The sequence below is a fragment of the Leopardus geoffroyi genome, chromosome B4 (assembly GCF_018350155.1).
Source record: "Leopardus geoffroyi isolate Oge1 chromosome B4, O.geoffroyi_Oge1_pat1.0, whole genome shotgun sequence".
Taxonomy (NCBI): Eukaryota; Metazoa; Chordata; class Mammalia; order Carnivora; family Felidae; genus Leopardus; species Leopardus geoffroyi.
This window is the reverse complement of record NC_059341.1, coordinates 103,683,393-103,699,027: the sequence shown is the minus strand read 5'-3', so window position 1 is coordinate 103,699,027 and position 15,635 is coordinate 103,683,393. Positions and strand designations below refer to the sequence as shown.

Here is a 15,635-nt window from a genome sequence, read left to right as displayed (position 1 = left end):
AGCATGAGATGGGGGAGGGGCAGAGAGAGAGGGAGACACAGAATCGGAAACAGGCTCCAGGCTCTGAGCCATCAGCCCAGAGCCCGACGCGGGGCTCGAACTCACGGACCGCGAGATCGTGACCTGGCTGAAGTCGGACGCTTAACCGACTGCGCCACCCAGGCGCCCCTAAAGTCACTTTTGTTAATGTCATGAATGAATTGCATCATGGCCATGAACGTGATTATTAGACTTTGTGGATCTGAGAAAAATTAACGTATTTGGCCTTTTGTGTTTATACTCATTTGAAAGCTATTTTCTTTGTACAGCAAAGAGACATTGATTATTGAGCCAGAGAAAAATGCATCCCGTATTGAATCTTTGGAACAAGAAAAAGTTGATGATGAAGAAGAAGGAAAGAAAGATGAGTCTAGCTGCTCTAGTGAAGAAGATGAGGAAGACGACTCAGAATCAGAAGCTGAAACAGGTAAAATTTGAAGCATAACTGGATTTTCTATGAATTTTGATGCACTGTAAAGTAAGGTAAGATCAGGCTTTAATTTTGTAGCTTTTCTGATTGACTTGCTACTTGTTCAGATACCTGAGAAGCCAGTAAATTACCTTTTAGGGAGTGTTAAAAACTTGAGTATGGTTGTGAATTTATTGTCTAATGACCTGGAGGCTCTTACTCGCCTCTATGTTTTGTTTTGTTTTGTTGCTGACCTGTATTTTTAGATTTGAAGAAGGTGAAGATTTCCTTAGGATGGTGCAGGTAGGGTGTAAATGGGTTCCCAACAATTAACTAATGCTCCTGATACTTTTCTGAGGCCCAAAAGTCCAGAAAGCTGGTCCTGATATCTTCCCAAATATTCCCTAAACAAGAGTAGATTTTTAGAAAGCTGAGACTGAATCAAGATAGTTTCCTATGGGATGTGGGGAAATTTGCTTTGTTTAGAGAAATTTTGAAGATACAGGAAAGTATACCTTCATATTCCAACTACCAAGAATGAACAGCTATTGACTGTTATATTTGCTTCAAATTTTTCTTTTAATAAAATTTAAAAAGTTACAGTTGTCTTTAACCAGGAGCCCTAATCTACTTCCCTTTCCTTTCTTTCCAAAGTCAGTCAATATCTTGAGTATTTTCATTTTATCTTCCAGTCTATTTTTACACACTGACACATTCAGAAGTAATTACCAGATGCTTTTATAATAATAAATAATAACTTACTCTGCATAATAAATAATAACTTACTCTGCATCAGCTAATCACTCAAATCTTCTGAGCACCATGAAATTCCAGTATTGCCATATTTGAGTTGTATAACCTGCCGTTTTAACCTGTAAATTTATCACACACAAAATATTCCATTTCCATTAAGATGTTTTGATCAAAGAAAAAATTATCGGGGCGCCTGGGTGGCTTCGTCGGTTAAGCGTCCAACTTCGGCTCAGGTCATGATGTTGTGGTTGGTGAGTTCGAGCCCCATGTCAGGCTCTGTGCTTGCACCTCAGAGCCTGGAACCTGCTTCAGAGTCTGTGTTTCCCCGCTCTCTGCCCCTCCATGCTCATGCTCTGTCTCTCTCTGTCTCTCAATAATAAATAAACGTTTAAAAAAAACAAAAAAAAAACAGGAAGAATTATCATTATCAGGACCTAATGGTCATCATCAGTAAATACAAATTAAAGCCCTAAAATTTCTTGGGTTCCCTATATTTCCTCTAGACAAAATAACAGTTTTAGATCACTTTATTTTTACTCACTGAGCAAAATATTTCCTCTGAGAAAATGTGGGAAGCTAAAGTTTACTAAATAAACACATGTCAAAGAAGATACTGATTACCTTTGTCTCATTAAAAGCAAAATGTTGCAGGGCACCTGGGTGGCTCAGTCGGTTAAGCCGCTGACTTTGGCTCAGGTCATGATCTCCCAGTCTGTGGGTTCGAGCCCTGCATCCAGCTCTGTGCTGACAGCTCAAAGCCTGGAGCCTGCTTCAGATTCTGTGCCTCCCTCTCTCTCTCCACCTCCTCTGCTTGTGCTCTCTTTCTGTCTCTCCGTCTCTGTCTCTGTCTCTCTCTCTCTCTGAAAAAAATAAACAGTAAAAAAATTAAAAAACAAAAAACCGAAATGTTGCTAAGCAGATAAAGGCCAGCTTTGTCGCCAGGTAGTGTGTGTGTCTTATTTATTTAGTTATTTTTAATGTTTGTTTATTTTTGAGAGAGAGAGAGAGAGAGAGAGAGAGAGAGAGACAAAATGCAATCAGGGGAGGGGCAGAGAGAAAGGGAAATAACAGAATCTGAAGCAGGTTCCAAGTTGTCAGCACAGATCCTGACGTGGGGCTCAAACTCACAAACCGAGAAATCATGACCTGAGCTGAAGTCAGACACTTAACCAACTGAGCCATACAGGTGCTCCATTTGTTTGTTTTAAATTCCTTTTTTTTTTTCTTTTTGAAACTTAATAATCCTACAGGAAAATTATTTTTTGATAATACACAAAGAGTTTTTTGTTATATAAATGGCTAGATTCTATTCCCCAGGTATATAATTTTTAAATTTATTGCTGTCATATTGCTGGTCAGGTGAGTCAGCGTATCTTTTGCCTTGGTGACAGTCTGGGTAAAATTGGAAACTAAAGCAACAGGTAATCACTGAGTATTATAATTCATTTTTATAACCTAATTAAAATGTTTCTAATTATAAAAGTAAATTATATGAGAATGGGCATGCACAGTGTTTAAGAACACAGGCTGATTCATGAGTGTAATTGTATTTGTGGTTAACTTATTTAATCTTAGATTTCTCCATAAAAATAGGATAATAATACTTTATATGAATACTCTATAAGAGTGCTTCATAATAAATGCTAGCTTTGCATAATAATTTTATAAAATTCAACTCTACTAGTTTAAATATGATCAATATAAATGCTTACTTAATACCATTTCAGTTAAATTTGTTCTGTTTCCCTTATTTTATGAAAACTAGGAAATGAAATGACATCATTGATATTTAAATTCACTCAGATATTTCACAAGTTTTAAAGTTATTTTTATACGGTTAATCTACCCCCTTTGAGATCATCTTTGGCCCCCAATGTAGTAAAATTCGTCATTACAAAACTAAGTATATGTACATATGCACGAGAAAACTAGAACTAGCACTCAGATCTTTTAAGTAATGTGTGAGGTCTATTACTACTTACATAGTAGAATTCAAGAATCCAAGCATCTCACAGGAATTTCTGCGGTTTTGTTATCTAATACATTCTTAATTGGCCCCTTCTATACAATTTACTGTTCCATGTTGGACATTGGGGAACTATTTAAAACAAACAAGACTTCAGATTTAGGCCAGTCTTGCCATTAACAAGCAAGTCTGACCTCTTTTGGTTGAAATTTTCTTTCTTGTAAAATAAGAATTAGACCAGATGATCCGGATAGTTCTTTAAACTGTACCATTTTGTAACTATAAATAGAACTAATTGCCATCAAATTGCATTGTATTCTACGTTTGGAGTTTAAGCATACCAATCACTCTCTGCTCAGTTTCTCACTGAACTAACTTTAAATATCCCTCTGAAGTATTGTACTATCATAATTTTGTTCTTCCTGTTGCTAGTGGTTGGTTGTGCCAGGAAAATTTGACTCTATCTCAAGAATTAATCCTTGTAAATGCTGTATGGTTTGCTCTGTCTCACTCTTTTAATATCAACAAGGTTTTATCATACTTTATTTGGCAAGCTTCAGAAAGCAGTCATTTCCCTGTAGAGCTACAGCTTGATTTGACAATTTCTAAACTATTTCTTTTTCTACTTTTTTGTAAGGTTATTTCCTTGAGAAACTATTTGATGTAAAATAACTATTTTGCTGAATTTTCTTTCATAAATTATTTACTGAGTTTGTTTTTTATGAGTGTTATTTTCCTCATAAATCAGATGAAATTAGGAACTCAACCAAAAGTTTAATTTCCTTCCAAATGATTTTTAAATTTTAGAGGTAGTTGAGGGAATGAGGAGGGAAGCGTATTTTTGCTTTCAGGTTGGTTTGTTTGTTTTCCTCTAGAACTTGACACTTTTATTCTTCAATGAAATCAAATTATAGAAGGACTTTAACAATGTTAATAATGTTAAGTTGGGTGGTGGGCACTTGAGGTTTGTTTCATTATTATTCTTAAATGAAGGCTAAATGTTTACATACATGTATATACATTTTAACTTTCATGTGTAGATTTAACTAATCGGAAAGCAAATTTTTAAACCAAAAGAAAAAAGGAGAAAAAAATCATTGAATTTTTATCTTGTTTATTATTTATTCTTCCTACTAGACTGTAGCTCTATGCAGTTAAGATACTTGGTTTTTTCACCAACTGATATATCCCCAGTACGTAGGACAGTAACTTAAGGACCCAGTGCCTAGCACTTGAAATATGGAAACATTTGATAAATATTTGTTGAGTTACTTACCGGTTAGGTGGACTGTTTTCCAGGATGATGGTCTAATAGATTATGCATGATTTGTACTTAACTATGCCGAATAGGCTTGGCTTCTGTTGAATAAAGAGGTATTGTTTAGCATTGAGAATAAAGTTTATGAGACTGAGTTTAGCTCATTCACTTTATTCAAAAAGCTGAGACTTTAGTGATTTTTAAATGTGTCACTTTAGTCTTGTCCTTTGGTATAGTTTGAGATATGATGCTTTTCACCCTATAAACCTCTTGTGGATATTTTCTTAGTCACAAATAGAATTGAATGAATCAATGCAAATCAGAACTATTTAGTGAAAGTTTATACTTGCCCTAAAGATAAGAATATTTTAATATTGTCTACTTATAAAGTGTAACAGCATAAATTAATGATAAGGTAGAAAATTATTTTGGAAAAGTGACCTAAAGGAGGAAGAGAGGTATCTTAGGGTTTTAAAGTATGTACTATACTTCTTCCCAAAAGTGTAGAATACCACCTGTCCTCCCCCATTTTGAAACTAAAGAAATACTTTAAAACTAGATAAATGAGGGGCGCCTGGGTGGCGCAGTCGGTTAAGCGTCCGACTTCAGCTAGGTCACGATCTCGCGGTCCGTGGGTTCGAGCCCCGCGTCGGGCTCTGGGCTGATGGCTCAGAGCCTGGAGCCTGTTTCCAATTCTGTGTCTCCCTCTCTCTCTGCCCCTCCCCCGTTCATGCTCTGTCTCTCTCTGTCCCAAAAATAAATAAACGTTGAAAAAAAAAAAATTAAAAAAAAAAAACTAGATAAATGATCTTTGACCATTTGAAAAGTAAACCTTTCTGCCCCATTTATAAATTACTGTTAATTCATAGATTTAAATTTATAGGTAAATTTTTCAAATACAGTCTGAATTTTTTCTAGCATCAGATTGATTTTCATTAAATTTTCAAAAATCTTTTTCTAAGTAATTCATTGTTAATTAGAAATTGTCTCAATACATTGTGAAAAGAGATTTAAATCTTAATTCAACTGATATTCTCATTTAAGTGTAGACTTTTTAGTGGTGAGCAGGCATGCTCCTTATGACACTTACGCATACTATTTGACAGGAAAATAAGCTGATTATTGACAAAAAGCAGTTTTTAAATTTCTTGGAATAAAGAGGAACTATGAGTTTTAAATAAGCAAGGTAAATTGTAGATGTATTAGAAAAATTGCATAGCTCTTGTAATCTTTCTACTTACACTTAATATTTTATGTACTTAATCTTTATACTTACACTGTATTCATGCATTCAACTTAAATTTTTTTTTTATATTTTTATAGTGTTAAAAGTACAAAAGTCAAATTCCGTTTTTGCTTTTTATTCTTAGAAGCTTTGTTGTTTGTCATCATGTTCTGTTATGTATTTCAGCATACATATTGAGGCATTTCTAGGAACTCCTTGAAAAAAATTACTTGTTAAAAGGGATAAAAATGATAAAAGACTTGAATTAACAAAACCTTAAGCAAAAATGAATATAAAATACTGTTTATCTAGACATTGAAGTAGTCCATACCAACTCTTGACTCCATGTTTTTTTGTGTTTTTGTGATAGATAAGACAAAACCTATGGCTTCTGTAACTAATGCCAATACATCTAGTACACAAGCAGCTCCTGTAGCTGTTACAACACCTGTGTCATCTGGTCAGGCCACACCTACGTCACCTATTAAAAAGGTAAGCCAAATTTTTGTTTGCTAAAAATACATCTATTCTGTTTAAGTACTAAAGCATTAAGACAATTCTTAAATTTGTATACTTTATTCCAAGAGTAAAGTTTAGAACAAGGATGTATTTTTCCTTTTTAATTTGACTTGAGATTTTCTTTGAACTATATTACATTCTTTTTTTTTAAATATAATTTTTAAAGTATTAGTTTGCATATAAAAACTAATGGTTTTGTATTTTTTATTTGTACTGAATTTTTGAGAAACATGGGTTTTGTATCCTTTATCCCTGTTGATAAGTAAAGGTACATTTTGTTAATTTCACATGTGTGTGAGTTAAGCACAAAAAATACTACCACAAGTCAAGGACAGAGCTAGAATCTAGATTTTCCTTTTTGTTTAGTTTTGTTTTTATTTAAATTCAAGTTAGTTAACATTCAGTACAGTATTGGTTTCAGGAATAGAACCCAGTGATTCATCACTTCTGTATAACACCCCGTGTGCATACCAACAAGTGCCCTCCTTAATGCCCATCATCGATTTAGCCCACCCCCCCCCCCGCCCCGCACCTACCTCCCCTCCAACAACCCTCAGTTTGTTCTTTGTAGTTAAGAGTTTCTTATGGTTTGCCTCCCTCTGTTTTTATCTTATTTTTCCTTCCCTTCCCCTTGTTCATCTGTTGTGTTTCTTTCTTTTTTTTTTTTTAATTTTTTTTTTTTTTTTTTTTTATGTTTATTCCTTTTTGAGAGAGCACAAGCAGGGGAGGGACAGAGAGAGAGGGAGACACAGAATCTGAAGCAGGCTCCAGGCTCTGAGCTATCAGCACAGAGCCCAATGTGGGGCTCAAACTCTCGAACCTCGAGATCATGCCCTGAGCCAAGTCAGATGCTCAACCAACTGAGCCACCCAGGTGCCCCTCATCTGTTGTGTTTCTTACATGGAATCTAGATTTTCTAACTCTACAAAGCACTAGATTTGCAAGTATGGTATGCCATTAAGAGCATGATCTCTGATGTCAGACAAAGCAGAGATCCACACCTGAACCCCTCTCTCCCTTTATTAATTGTAAGGACCTTAAGCAAGTTACTGTCTTCTTATCTGTCAGGGGAAAGAAAGACAAAACAAAAACAAAAGAGTAAGTTAGCATTGTAAGTGTTGGTTGAGAGAGAGCCTGGCTAGTGACAAAGTACTCCCACAATGTTAGTTTCATTCCTTCCTCTTCTCCTTTATTCTGTTCTCCACATGGGCTCTGTCCTTTTGCTTCCTTTTCTCCACCAAACAGTGCTTTCCAACTAGTTTGTTGATATTTTTAAAGATTTTGCTTTTCCCTGCTACTCCACAACCTGTACTTCATTTGACCCAAATTAAAGATTACAGGTTTTGTTTTATTTTGTAGGGTTTTTTTTTGTTTTTGGTTTTTTTTTTTACCACTGCTCTCTCTTTTTAAAGGCTTCTCCCCACCAACCCTTACTTACTCATTTCTTTAATGAGCGTATTCATTTCCCTCTCTGTTTACATACACACACACACACATATGCACACACATACACACACTTTTTTGTGGAAGCATTTAAGAATTAAGTGCAATCAATATAACACTTTACCCCTAAATACTTGAATATGTATCTCCTAAATACAAAAGCATTATCCTTCATTCCCATACTAAAATGATCCTATTTAAGATATTTAACTTTGATATAATACTCTGATCTGTGATCATTATATACAAACCATAGTGAAGATTTTTTCAATTGTCCTCCTACTAATGTTTTTCTGTTTGTTTTTTCTTGAAATCAAGGGTCCACTGAGGGATTGTACATTGTATTTAACTGTCATGTCTGTGCCTTTGGACTTCTTATTTTGTTGCTTATCTGACATTATTTGGTTTGGGTGGGTTTGATTTTAAACTCCCATAGTGTTTCTATTATGTTGTCAGTATTGCTAATTTTGGATTTGGCTTCAAGTGATCAAAATGTGAACCCTTTAGAGTAATAAACTAGAGAAAATCCATACCGCTAGTAATGATCCTCTTCTAAAACTCTTCCTAAGGAAATTGGTATTGTGGGTTCATAGTAGTAGAAATGCATGGATTTCACTGGTACAGTTTGAATATCAGGAAACTATATGAATGATTTATCTTACCTTCTGTATTCCAGAGCTGAGGGCTTCTTGAAGTTAGGTAGAACTCATGTTCATAAGATCATAATTATACATGCTTAAAAATGAAATTTTTCAGGGGCGCCTGGGTGGCGCAGTCGGTTAGGCGTCCGACTTCAGCCAGGTCACGATCTCGCGGTCCGATCTCGCGGTCCGTGAGTTCGAGCCCCGCGTCAGGCTCTGGGCTGATGGCTCAGAGCCTGGAGCCTGTTTCCGATTCTGTGTCTCCCTCTCTCTCTGCCCCTCCCCCGTTCATGCTCTGTCTCTCTCTGTCCCAAAAATAAATAAACGTTGAAAAAAAAAAAAAAGAAAAATTTTTCATGGGCAATCTCTCTGCAGAATTTTCAAGATGATTATCATGGTATAACTGGAGTCAACATAGGCTGCTTTAACTAAACTTTATTTAATTCTAGAGTTCTTCTATACTTCTTCAGTGATTACCAAACTTTAGCTTTTTTGATTTATTATCTGTTAAAACTATAGGATTATCAGAAGTTCGCAAGAAGCTCCATCCCTCTGAAATATCTGGCCAAGAAAAACTGGCTCTCATTCTTTTGAGTATTTAGCTAAGCAGACTCTTTCCTGCTATAGTCAAACAATTACAGTGGACTTCTTTCAATCAACTATATTTTTCTCAAGCATAGCCCCAAATTTAATAACTTAATTGCTCTTAAAATCTGTTAGATTAACCTCTTTGCTATAAAAATCCTTGTTCAGAATTACTTCTGATTCTGTAATTAAATTGATCTAATAACAAGTGTTTTCTATGATTTGCATATTTAGAAACTCCACTTAATTCTCAATTTCAAGCATCATAACTTACTTGGAAGATTATATTGTTTCAGTCTTAAAACCTTAAGGGTTTTGTAGCCAAATTTTATTCAAATCAACAAAGTTGTGGTATACAGAAAATTTGAAGTATTATTTTAATGGATGGAGCAATCTTATTTATTTTGTATGACTTTTTAAAGCCTTTCATTTTGTTCAGTGATACTTTGTAATGTTAATTTAGCATTTTAATGTTTCTAAGTTAGTTTCAGGAATTTTCTTGTAACTTAGAGACCTAACAGATGAATTGCCTTAGATGAATTGTTAATCTGTAAATGCATCTTAAAAGATTTTGCAGTTAAGAATTCTATTTTTAGATTCTCACTGACTACTCTGCTTTTGATATTTGCACAGAGGTATGCTAAGTTTTGTTTTCGCCACCATTGCATAAACTATATATAAATACACACTCATACACTCATGGTAAGCAATAGATCACAAAACAGAAGCTCTAAAGCAGTATTAAATATCACTTATATTTTCTAACAACTCAGGGTGGCAGCTACAGAGAAACATAGATGTATTCGCTTTAAATGATTTTCCCTTAAGTTGTTAACTCTTCAGCTAAAATTAAAGAATATTTCTGTAGCAGTAAGATCAGGCTTATGATTTGTGGAGATGTTTTCTATAATACCATCAGTTTGGTTTTATGATTTAAAATTTTAACAGTAGGGGTGCCTGGCTGGCTCAGTTGGGAGAGCATGTGACTCGATCTTGGGTTCATGAATTCAAACCCCACGATAGGTGTAGAGATTATTTTTAAAAATAAGTAATCTTTAAAAAATTGTTTAGTATTTTTATTTTTGAGAGAGAGTGCGAGTGGGGGAGGGATATAAAGGGAAGGGAACAGGATCCAAAGCAGGCTCAGCACTGACAGCAGTGAGCCCAGTGTGGGCCCAAACCTATGAACTGTGAGATCCTGACCTGAGCCAAAGTCAGATGCTCAACCAACTGAGCCACTCAAGCATCTCTAATCTTTAAAATTGTAACAGTAAGTTTATATACCCCTCTTTTGTCAAAATAAATATTGTTGGTTGGGGCTCCTATGTGTGTCTTGGTCAGTTAAGCATCCAACTGTTAATTTCGGCTCAGGTCGTGATCTCATGGTTCATGAGTTTGAGCCCTGTATCAGGCTCCGTGCTGAGTATGGAGCCTGCTTGAGATTTTCTCTCTCTCTGTCTCTCTCCCCCGCCCTCCTCCCTGCTTGCTCGCTCTCTCTCTCTCTAAGTAAATAAAATAAAAAAACTTAAAAAATAAATATTGTTTGGGATCTCAGAAAAAGATTGCCTACTTTGTTGTATGCACATAAATTCTGATAGGGTAAACTGTATTTACTTTACTGGATGGTAAAAATTCAGAATTTTCTTGGAATTAAATGCTTTGGTTAATTGAATCCAATTATTAAGTATAATAATAATTTAATAAAAAACTACTGTGTACTGTGGTATATTGCAGTATGCCAGTAGAAGTGTACAAATACAGAATGATGGTTTAAAAATGAAAGAGATCATATTTGATTTGAGGTAATAAAATTAGAACATTTGAGATCTTGAATGAGTAGTATTTCAACTAGCAGGAGAGTTTGTACAGTTTGCCGAAAGGAAAAAAAGAAACAATGTGAACAGAGTAGGGACAATGTAGAATCTTTTGCAGGAAAATAAATTGTTTAGTTTGATATCTAGAGTACATATACAAAGTAAAACAGGAATAGTAAAGCCAAATTGTGGAATGTCTTCATTTCTCTGGTAACATTTTTAGTTTGATGGATAGTAGAGAATCAGAAGATGTTTAAACAAGGCCATGAAAGAATTATTCTTTATAGAATATAATTTTGGTAGCAGTGTACAGGTGTATTTGAAGGTGAGAGACTAATTGAAAGAAGATGTATTAGAAAATCATTGAAGTTGCCCAAGATGATAAAAAAATAAACTAGAGAAGTGGCAGTTCTTAGAAGGAGAAGAGTTTCTCCTCAGAAGGAGAGGAGTTTCAGAGACTTGGCAGCTAATTTATAAATGAAGGACGATGACAGAGAAGAAGTCTGACATGGCTATGAAGTTTCAAACAGGGAATTGAAGAAATTTATTGGTGCTACTAACAGAATTAGGGAACTGAGGGAGAGCCAGTTTGGAAATAAAGGTGTTTGATTTTAAGTATGTTGAGTTTCAGGTTCCAGTTGTAGTTCTAGATGGTCCATTCTCCAGGTAATTAGAAATTTAGGACTGGGAATTTAGGAATAAGACTCAACTAGAAATAATAAATTTGAAAATAAGGTGAGCACAGTTCATATTGAGCTTGAGGAAGTAGAAAAGACCCTGTTCCCAGCCCTCAGAAGAAAGTAGAAAGAGAAGATGAGAGATCTGAGAACAGGCTCTTGAAATGCTTGTGTTGCAGGACTGTGCTGACAAAAGCAACAAGGCCAAGAAGGAGGGTGGGCAAAAGAGTAAGAAAGTCAAAACAGTGTCCTGTTACAAAATCCCAAAGAAGAGTTTCAGGGAATAGGTATAGTTGAATATTTCAGAGATACTCATTTACAGACCAAGTAAAATTGAAAGGTACTTTTAAACACATAAACCAATAAATCCAAATTCACACTAGGCAGAATGGGGGTAGATCAGTCATTACAGTGCAAGAAATGTCCATTTTAAATTGCTAATACTGCTTCATTTTTCTCAACTCTAAAATAGCAGTATTAATAGTATTTCAGTGGGTGGTTGTAAGGATTAAACGAGATAACTCCTGTGAAGCACTTAGTTTAGGGACTGGCGGGAGTAAACATCTGTTAAATGTTAGCTTCTCTTGTAACATTCACTAAATGTTACGTTATCTATGCAAACCGTAGTCCGGTGAAACTGGCCTATTACTTGTTTTTGTACAAGTTAGAATGGTTTTAATATTTTTTTAATTTATTTTGAGAGACGGAGTGCAAGCAGAGGAGGGGCAGAGGGGGAGGGAGAGAGAGAATCCCAAGCAGGATCTGCGCTGTCAGTGCAGAGTTCGATGCGGGGCTCAAACTCAGGAACTGTGAGATCTTGACCTGAGCCGAAATCAAGAGTCAGCTACTCAACTAACCGAGCCACCCAGGCACCCCTGGTTTTAATATATATTTTTAAAATTTTTCTAAAATTTTTTTTTTAATTTTTTTTTAACGTTTATTTATTTTTGAGACAGAGAGAGACAGAATATGATTGGGGGAGGGACAGAGAGAGAGGGAGACACAGAATGGGAAGCAGGCTCCAGGCTCTGAGCCATCAGCCCAGAGCCCGATGCGGGGCTCGAACTCATGGACTGCGAGATCGTGACTTGAGCTGAAGTCGGACTCTTAACCGACTGAGCCACCCAGGCACCCCTGTTTTTACTTATTTTTGAGAGAGAGAGACAGAGACAGACAGAGCAAGTGGGGGAGGGGCAGAGAGAGTGAGGGAGACACAGAATCTGAAGCAGGCTCCAGGCTCTAGGCTCTAGGCTCTAGGCTCTGAGCTGTCAGCACAGAGCCTAACGCAGGGCTTGAACTCACAAGCTGTGAGATCATGACCTGAGCCAAAGTCGGATGCTTAACCGACTGAGCCACCCAGGCACCCCAAGGTTTTAATATTTTTAAATGGTTGGAGGGGAAAAATCAAAAGAATATTTTGTAACCCAAACTTAAATTTCAGTATATCTAAATAAGTTGTATTAGAAACACAGCCACATTTATTCTCATGTATTACCTGTGGTTACTTTTGTACAACACTGTGGATGAATAGTTACAACAGTGACTCTGTGGTCTGCAAAGCCTAAAATTCACAGTCTGGTCCTTTACAGAAAAGTTGGCCAATCTCTATTCTTGGATGGTCCCTATGAGTTTAGACGCAGAAATCAAAAACTGGTCGTCTCAGTGTCTGTATTGTTGTATAAAATGTTACAGAGATTCAGTGGAATCCTTAATGTTTTGTTAATTTTTTTCACAGTGCCACTTGGCCGAAAGAAGTATTTGTTTCATTTATTAAATAGTTAAGTGCAAGTAAGTTAACAGTGGCAATTTGTGCCGTGTCCAACAGATGTCACTGTGCTTTCTCTCAAAACTTGAAAGTACACCACAGCGCCCTTGTGATTTTATTCTGGCATCCCTGGAATGCCTCAGTGCACTGTATATCATGAGGCTATTTATGAATTTATTGATAGGAATTACTTACTAGAGGTACCAGAGATATCTTACCATCATAATAGTTTTGTCTGTGAAGTAGCCCTCTGACATTCTGGGTGCTTAAACAAGCAAGCACTCTGAAATGCTAATTATATCAAACTTTGGCAATAAATATGGAAGAAAGTGTTTTTTTTTTTTTAATTACCCATATCCTATGCTTATAGCAACTAGTTAGTTGCTATATTCACCCATCTGTTCTTAACTGTGGTTAAATATTTAAACAGTGACGTTCATGAAATGAACTAGTTAAAGACAACAAATGTTTCATTTTTAGGGCTCTTGGAAACCTTGAAAATGAAATATTTGTACAAAAGAATAGTTTTTAGTTGAAATGTTAAAATTAATATTTGGTGGTAAAATCAAAAAGTAAGTTTAAGGCTATGATACTAAAAATATACTGAATTAAATATTCTAAGTGGAAGATAACATCACTTATTACTTTTTGTTGATTATGCTGGATTAAAAAAAATTCTTAACCCAAGTATATAAATGAATAAAAATAAAATTCAAATGCAGTAGTCTGTTCATTCAAGTACTATAATATTTGCTCCATGTGCCTTTAATTGCTTTAGAAATTTCTTTATTAGATTCTTTCAGATTCTTTCTCTTATGCTAAAATTAGATTTGTTCCCAGTTACTTTTAAGATTGGATCATTACCCAGTTATTGGGTTTTGTTACAAAATTCTTTTGAACAGAAAAAAGTATGTTTTGTTTATAACTTCCTTTTTTGTTTTGTGCTTTCAATCTTTATCTCTTTACCTGTCTTATTTTAATTGGCTTTAGTATGATTTCATTGCTCCTATCATGCCTGTGGTGGAATCAGTAGATCCTGCATCATGGAGGCAGGGCTTGCGCAAAACTGGCATTGTTCTTGTGCCCAATAAGGGTGAAAAATCCATGGTGAGGCATTCCTATGTGCAAGGATTTATGAGGTTACAATATAACAAGTTTAATATGAATATTGGTTCCAGAGATGCATGGTTTTAAAGTCCTTATGGTGTGCTCATTTCTGTCCTCTGTATTTGCATTATAATTTTTCTGTGTGCTATAAAGTGTGGAGTGTGTTTTCTTAAATCTAACTTTTGGAAAGGTAGTTCTATTTTTTTTCCAGTTTTAGATCTTTACATTTTTTACTAAGACATTAACCTACTTAGTAAAAGTGTTTCTCCTGAAACTATTAACTATAATTTCAGACATATTATCTGTAAATTTGTTATTTCCAGCTTAAGGATTGATCAGTGTTGATAATTACTTTTTCTTTTCCTTAAAAATAAAATAACAGTTTCCAACCTCAGCTACAAAAATTTCTCCCAAAGAAGAAGAGAGAAAAGACGAGTCTCCTGCATCTTGGAGGTTAGGACTTAGAAAGACTGGCAGTTATGGCGCACTTGCAGAAATCACAGCATCTAAAGAGGCTCAGAAAGAAAAAGACACTGCAGGTGTTATACGTTCAGCTTCAAGTCCCAGACTCTCCTCCTCTTTGGATAATAAAGAAAAGGTGACTTATTTCATCATCTGGTTTCTATCAACACTCTAATCATTTGTTTTCCAGGAACATGAAATCTGATAGATTTTCTACTTTGTGTCATTATTAAATTTGTGTATCAACTTAATTCACCTGACTTAATGAATTTTACATGATAATACAAATAGACCTACCTTAAACAAATGTCAATATGGAATTATAGTCATACCTCAGAGATATTGTGGGTTTGGCTCCAGACCACTGCAATAAAGCAAGTCAAATGAATTTTTTGTTTCCCACTGTATATAAGAAATATATTTATATAAGGCACCTGGGTGGCTCAGTCAGTTAAGCGTCTACCTCTTGATTTTGGCTTAGGTCATGATCTCATGGTTGTGAGATTGATCCCCGCGTCAGGCTCTGTGCTGGGTGTGGAGCCTGCTTCAGATTCTCCCTCTTTTTAGGCCCTCCCTCTCTCTCCCGTATGTATATGTGTGTGGATATATATATATATACACACACACACACACACACATATACATATATATATATATATACACATATATATATATATGTCCACATACACTCTAATTTTATGTATATTTTATACTGATAGATATACTCATAAATTTTATATATATTTATGCTGTAGCCTCCTAAGTGTATAATAGCATTGTGTCTAAAGAAAATGTACATACCTTAATTTAAAAATATTTATATGCTGACCATAATTTGAGCTTTCAGCAAGTTATAATCACTGTAACAAATATGATAATAATGAAAAACCTTGAAATATTGTGGGAATCACCAAAATGTGACATAGAGACACAAAGTGAGCAAATGCTGTTGGAAAGTGGCTTGGATAGACT

The 15,635-nt window shown here is 35.3% G+C and overlaps 1 protein-coding gene across 9 annotated transcripts in view; it reads left to right on the top strand.

Annotated features, from left to right (window-relative positions):
* Positions 1–15,635, top strand: part of PPP1R12A (protein phosphatase 1 regulatory subunit 12A) — a 163,515-nt gene that overhangs the window by 98,799 nt on the left and 49,081 nt on the right. For all 9 annotated transcript variants that reach the window (XM_045465024.1, XM_045465029.1, XM_045465022.1 and 6 more), the window contains exons 8-10: positions 309–466; positions 6,021–6,142; positions 14,584–14,799. In XM_045465024.1, the coding sequence (XP_045320980.1) occupies positions 309–466; positions 6,021–6,142; positions 14,584–14,799 (496 nt within the window). The remainder of the gene's footprint in view (positions 1–308; positions 467–6,020; positions 6,143–14,583; positions 14,800–15,635) is intronic.